General features: G+C 39.5%; 1 protein-coding gene across 1 annotated transcript in view; it reads right to left on the bottom strand.

Moving 5' to 3' along the window:
- Nucleotides 1–4,791, bottom strand: part of NR3C1 (nuclear receptor subfamily 3, group C, member 1 (glucocorticoid receptor)) — a gene marked incomplete at its 5' end in the record, with an annotated part of 25,948 nt that extends 21,157 nt beyond the window's left edge. Inside the window, 2 exons of the mRNA XM_009701491.1 lie at nucleotides 353–469; nucleotides 4,593–4,791. Of these exons, the coding sequence (XP_009699793.1) occupies nucleotides 353–469; nucleotides 4,593–4,791 (316 nt within the window). The remainder of the gene's footprint in view (nucleotides 1–352; nucleotides 470–4,592) is intronic.
- Between the last annotated feature and the right edge of the window lie 2,525 nt (nucleotides 4,792–7,316).

The raw sequence follows: 7,316 nt of genomic DNA, 5'->3' as shown, positions 1-7,316 counted from the left end.
TCCCTACAGGTGTTCTCCTGGAGTTCTGCTGTCTCAGATTCAGTGAAAAGGCAACAAGATATATGTGCTGACAGGAACAAAAAATAACCCTGTTTTGTGCGTATGACTCACTTCTGCTGAACATACTGAGAGACAGAGCAATTCAGTATGGATAGGAAAGCATAGGAGAAATTTTAGTGTAAAAAAACCAACAACTTGCTTTTCATTAAAAAGCTTGTACCTGTTATAAAATGTAGTACTTACCTTTAGCATATTAAAGTGCTGCTCAATAATTGTTTTAGCTTCATAAGCAGCATGACCTTTATTGTCTACGACTCAAAAATAAAAAAGGGATTTGAACATTTTAAGTTACCTTCGAGGTTCATGCCAGCTTGAAGACATTTCCGGTAGCGGCATGCTGGACAGTTTTTCCTCCGAATTTTGTCAATAATGCAATCATTTCTCCCAGCGCACAGATAGTTGTGCTGCCCTGTGTTCACAAAGACAAACAAAATAACTGTAAGCTCTACAATTAAAGTAGTAGAAGTCATTTGCTCTTTCAGTAATGTTAAAGATCTGGGGACTATATAATACCTTTACTTACTGTATGTCATTTCTTGCAAAAATAAGATCAGTATCCATACGATTTCATATATTTATACAGCAGATAGATTGCTCATATTTTGACATCAAAGCAAATAAATTTAGGTAGAAATCCTATTTTTCTACTTGTTAACATCAGGCAAATTCTTTTTTTAAAACCATTTCTCTCTTACATTTCTCAAAGCTATCTCCTATAGCACGTTTCCAATTTCCCTAAATAGCTTCACAAGAGGTGTAAATAATGGTCATAAACACATTTTGAAAGTATACATGTAAAAGTTTCTACAGATACATATACATAGCTTTCATCATTTTGAAAGTCATGAAATCTCCTCCTTGTTTAACTTAAGGGTCTGCAGTGGACAAACCAAGTTCTCTGACATTTTTATGGATTCATAGATTCAGAGCCAAATTGACCCTAGAAATATGACAACTTGAAATAGATAAATTAAAATAACTATTTCTTAGTTGTTAAGGGCAGGGCAACAGAAGATTAGTATCTATTTTTAATTGTTTGAATTATATGAATAAATGTCTCAATAGAACGTATTTAGAGAAAGGTATTATTAAAAGATACATCCTTCTTCCAGACAGGGATCAAGAAACACGTTTCTTTAGAGGACAGAAAGCTGCAACCTAGGCTTTTACACTATATTTCAAAATCCTGACAGTATAGTACTACGAGAAACAAACATATTTTCCAAATACTGAGTTATTAACAATGGAGTCTAAGAGTCTTCTCAGAGCAAAAGAGCTTGGTTAAGGAATTTGTTTCAAGTCAGCTCTGAAAATTATGGGTACGCAGAGTCCATTACTATGACTTTAGTCAAACTTCTCCGGTGAAGTGTTTCAAGCTCATATTCCAAGGAAGCCTTGAGCATTTTTCTGAATGAATCCCCCCCGCCTTTTCCGTTTGAAGAAGCAGAAGCCTTACCAACTCCTGTACAATCTTTAAGATAATTTAGAAAACAGGTCCATGATTCACGATTCTGTTTGCCATTAGCGTGCTAATACATACAGAACAAATACACATGCATGCACACATGAAATATAAGCCGATGAATATCTGTCATCACTGCAGTAGAACAGAGACTACAATTTCACGTCCACAAAGATGTTCCAAGAGACCATGGTTTCACACAATCAAAACATACACTTCAGGTGTGGATCTTTCTAAGCTGTTCCTTTTTTTTTTTTCTAACAGAGCTTCATTTCTGTGAAGGCACTGTTTGGTTTCTTATACTTACTACTTATCTATTCTTGCCTTTTTTAGGTGAAAGCTACGCTATTTCTTTGTATTACATTGTATTAAAGCCTTGTCACATGAATGTTGTGTGGAAAAACAAAGGGAGGTTGATGCCACCTTCTGCTTCGTGTCTGGCTGCTGCCCAGGGATGCACAAAGGAATCCATTTCAGTTACCTTTGCTGCTTAAAACCCAAAGGTACTTCACAAACAATACACTGGTAAAAACCGGTAGCGAGTAAACGGAGATGTTTCCAAGGGGTTTTATGGCAAACAGGGGCATTTTACAGAGAGGCCAGACTGTCTTCAACATTGCACAGCCCGCAGCCCAAGTTGGTGCCTGGGGCTCTGAATGAGTCTTTGCTCATTTGAGCACATCGATGTAGAAAACGGTTAGAAATTGCAGACAAAGCATTTTGGAAGATGGATTTAAAAATGCTGAAGAACAAGGACAATCTGGAGCACAGCAGGAGGGAGAGGTGTTGGGGAAATGTGAAGCGGAGGGGAGGTGTGAGGATCTGAAGGCAGGCGAGGAAGCGGAGGTGGCAGGAGTGGCGAAGATCTGGGTTGGCAGGAGGGTGTGGGTAACGTGCTGGGAGGTGAATGGGGCTGGTCCTGGGACTGGAGAAACGGAATCATGAGGGCTCTGAAGCTCCACGAAAATAAGAACTAGAACAAGATGGCTTTGGCAACCCTGGGTTCCTGAAGAAAGGCCCATTTACATGAAGAACTGCATACAAATATACAGTTGCTGTCCCATCTTCATCCTTCCTCTTCTCCTCTAGCTCTACTCTTTGATGAAAGAAATACACTTTATATTGATTTTCTAGATACTGATACTTTCAGTTTCTGTGACTATTTCCTTTACAGTACACATGCGTGTAGACAAAGGTACAAAAAAAGGGTTTGGGTTTCAGGCTAAAGGCAGGATAACCAATGTGCAGAGCCAGCTTGATCTGTATATTAACAGGTGCCCGGCAGCTATTAATAAAAAGGATATTGCAGAAACAATGCTTTTTACGTATGTTCCTAATAAGAAAAATGTCTATAACAGACAAAAGCAAAGTATTTGTTCCTTAAAGTGAATACTAGAACTAACAGATCCTGGAAGAGCTCCTGAAAACATGCACAATATCTAATTGGAAGGATTAAGGTTGGGTAATCTGTGGAACAATAAAAATGAAAGCGGAGGTAAGCCCTGAGGAATTTATATTGCAATTTTTCAGCTACAAGCCTGCTTACTTTTTTAACAATACAGTTGATATAAGACACGGCAAGTCGCATCTCTGATCAAAAGGAATTACTGGGTTGATTTCTTCATGTATCAACACTTCCATGATTTGTTGAAGTTTGAGGATGGGCAAAACCATCACTATGACATATATCTAGCTGCCATATAATACTTCTGAGGGCTATCCAGTGACCTTGTTGTAATCAAAGATACAGATGATTATTTGCTCCAAATAAAGAGCCTGGCTCTAAATGGGAGTGCAACTCCAGACAGGACCAGTTGGGAGTCATGGAGGGCCCATGCAGCTCAGTGCTTTGCACTTGAGCTCATATTGTCTTGTTATACTTCAGAAACAGCTTCAGCATCCCACAGAACTGACATCCTTTCCTGTTGTAACTAGCAAAAACTGCGATATGAACTTGTTTTTTCTGATCCCTATGAGAGGCTCTGCGTTTCCACGGAGCTCCCTATTGCATTCAGCGAGCTGGGAATCAGGAGAAAGTGCTTCTCCTGAAAGAGTGAACGGTGGCTCGTCTTTGTCAAAACAGCCTTCCCTCTTTCAGTGAAACACAACTTGTACGAACATTAGCAAAAAACAATAGTCTGATTCACTCCAAAATACCCAGTAATGGCTGCATGAAGAAGACACGAGACAGGAAATGCTGTACAGCTGTTAACTAAGAATGACATAATTTCAGAATAAAGGAATCGCAATCCTTTCACAGACACTGAGAATATACTCTAACTTTTCTGCATCTCTCTGATACTGAAGCAAAGAGTCAGACATCGAGGTACAACCTAGATCATTACAGAACAGCTACTTAGGCAGCCTAAAAATCACAGCTCATTCTGCTACACACGCTCCAGATTCACATTTAGTTTTCCATCATCTCTATTTTCCAGAATGATTTTCTTCCTCTGATTAGAGAGGAATCTCGATGATCTGAAACCACACACGTGTTCCTGTTACCTAGTTACCCCTGCAAATAACACATGGACATATGTGGATGCACACAGACAAATCTAAACACAAATACACACAGGGACATGTATGTAATTTAACCAATACTGCTTATAGGAAAAATCGTAAAACTATCATAACCTTGCATACAACAGATTTATCAAGTTTCACATACAGTTTTATACACAAAATAGCTGACATCAAACTTAAAAATCACCAACTTTACAAATCTAACACACACAGACAAATATCTGTATATAAACAGGACAAATAAACAAAAACAATAGTGCAAGAAAATGAAAGAAACAAAAAGCCAAGACAACAATACATCCTTTTACAATCCGAGTGAATGGGAGCATTTTATAAATGTAAATGGAATCTATGCTTCAGAGAATACACCATTATCAATGTTATTCACTATGAAAAGATCAGTGATATAATAGATGGGATTTTTCAGTAGGATTCTAGCAAAACCATGTATTCCAGTAAGATTAAACAGACTCATTTTGAATGGGTATGATATGTATATGGATCTTATATTTTTAAACAGCAAATTCCTCAAAACATGTCATACCTTCCACAGCTCTTTTGAAGAACACTTTGCAGCTGCCACAAGTAAGAACACCATAATGGCACCCAGAGGCCTCATCAGAGCAAACAAGACAAAGCTTCGGAGGTGGTCCCGTAGTTGCCGAGGTTGTGGATGGAGAAGAGCTTACCTCTGATCTCATTCCGGGGCTAAAAAAAGGCATAAAAATACTTTTAATTAAGATCTATGGGATGCTGGCAAACATACTACCTGTAACTGCAAGAAATGGATTGCCCTTATCCTCAAATACTACAGTTCTGCACACAAAGTTCACTAGACTCTGAAACAGTTAAACAATGAATTTTGTAAAACATAAGCAAAGCTGTATGGATTTTTCACAGCCTATTTTGACTAGGTCAAGATTACTTCCCTTACACATTTCTGAAGCCAATTTTCTTGCACAATTATCTTAGCCTTTAAAAACCGATTCCTAAAACATGCTCTTATTCCATATTCTTTTCATTACTGTCACATTCCCTGCACAGAGTCCCGCAAGAGCTTCATTTCCAGTATCATCAGAGAGTTTTCTACTGGGATATTATTATGCAAGAAGCTGTGCAAATTAAGCCATATGTTGATATATATTCACAGTAATAAATAATCATTTTGCCCCACCATTTTAGGAAAAGGCTATATCCTCCTAATTTCAGGATCTGGTTTTCCTATGTAAATGTACAGGTCATCTACAAATGAAGGGTTAGTTCTTTAACAACAACAAAAAAAATCATCATTAGAACAATAAACGATCTATCATAATCACCTTCGAGCTGCTTCTAATCATAAGGGCTGAGTCAACAGTGGTTGGGCCAAAGTTCAGAGGCTAATCTTATTTGGCACGTGTAAACATTATAGCCAAAACCTGACGCTTTACCTGTTGAAGGCTCCCTTGACACCTTCTGTTATAATGCCCATTTTGTTGAGTTTATTTTCACAAAGCTTTAAAATGCAATTTCTATACTGCATACTTAACTTAAAGGGATTTTCACAGAAAATTTTGCCCAACAGTCACTTTCCAGATGAAGCTAGAAAATAACACTTTTTCTAAGACTTTGGTGCCTTTACTCTGAAACTCTCCAGAACATCCACGTTCCCTGATGTGGGCTTAACATTGGTATCTGGGCTGGCTTTTGCATGGGAAATTCCTTTTCCTCTTGTCAAGAAAGTCTGACCAGATTTGGTCCCACATTTAAAAAAAAATAAACCAAACCATAGTTCTCAAACATTCACAAAACCCTCAAAATTCCAGCCCAAATTAAAACACCTCAACACCTGGGAGGCTTTACTTTTGAACAGGTCATCTCCATATGCCCCATCCCTAGAGAGCAATTGAGAAATGGCCCATCCAGCGATTCAAAGGACTTTTGCTGTTGTGTTTGCTCTTACCGAGAGGGAGTTAAGAGAATAAAAGCAGACAAGGAACAGGAACCCTACCACTCACATACAGAGGGATAAAAGTCAAACCAGAATAAATGTGGCAAGGAAGTCCACGCTTTGACAAATATGGAATCAGAGGGCAGAGAAAAGTGAAAATTACACGTGTTAGGGGAAAAAACCAAATCAGACTGTACAGGCATGCAGAGACCTCAGGTACATGCAAACCTCCTTAAAAAACAGAGCCTGTGATGAGCTAGAGGAGAAGGTGACCTGTATCTAAGCTGGAATAGAGAGGGCTGAGCAGAAAAGTAAAAAAAACAGAAAAGAACATAGCAACTGCTCAAACACGCCGGAATAGCTGTGGGAGGAAGGAGAGAAGAGAAAGACCAGAACAAAGGTGGTGTGAAGGCTTCAATAGGAAAGGCTGGGAATGAAGTAGGACGAGTCAACCTTAAAGAAAAGGGGAAGAAAAAAGCCCACCCAGGAAAGAACGCTTCCTTCCAGAACCTGGAAAAGAACTCAAATCCGTCACATCACTCCTTTGCATTCAGAAAATATTTGTGAAATGTTTCAACACTACTTCTACTCTATTACTCTCCAAAGAGGTTGACAACCACCATTAGCTAGTCTGGCAACTAAAGTGGCAGTCACCAATAGATTGTAATCCTGTCTGTGATCCATATGATGGCTTTCCTGTGTTTTCTAATTAATTTGTCTTCTTTTTAAAAGCAGAAAGCTATAATAAAACACTAAAGGTTGCACAATCCAGCACTCAACATCCAAGTAATGGCAGAATATAATTCAACCCAGTTACACTCACTTGACGTCCTTACAAACACACATCTTTACATGCTCATCCTAATTTCTAGAAAGCACGTCTGCCTTCCTCAGTGCAGAGGTGCTCTAGGAATGAATACTGTAACGACGGACGCTGTCATTTGCACAGCCTCATCTCCTCCAATGAAGGCCTTGGCTGATAGAAGCTAACAGTTATGGGTTTGCAGGAAAAGAAACCTCATGGTTAAGGAAGCTGAGGATTCAAATCTACTTCTGCCTCTTGTCACAAAGCTGTGCGTGATGGTATTTGGTTAATACAAACCAGCCTTTTCAGAAATCCTGCCCTCTTAACACACAGCGTGCGGTCTGGCGCAGACCTCGGAGAAATGCCCACTCCAGCCCCAAGCCAGCGGAGCTGTGCTTTGAGCTGAGCGATGCCCAGCTCCTCCGGCCGAAGAGACCCTTCCCCGCCAGGCGACTGGAACCAGCGCACGTGTTCAACACAGATCCCATTTTGGGTGCTCCCACCTTTCCCAGCAGATCTCAGCGTTACTCCGT

The sequence above is a fragment of the Cariama cristata genome, unplaced genomic scaffold (genome assembly GCF_000690535.1).
Source record: "Cariama cristata isolate BGI_N322 unplaced genomic scaffold, ASM69053v1 scaffold1736, whole genome shotgun sequence".
Taxonomy (NCBI): Eukaryota; Metazoa; Chordata; class Aves; order Cariamiformes; family Cariamidae; genus Cariama; species Cariama cristata.
The sequence above is the reverse complement of the archived record's forward strand: the minus strand, read 5'-3'. Positions and strand labels throughout refer to the sequence as shown.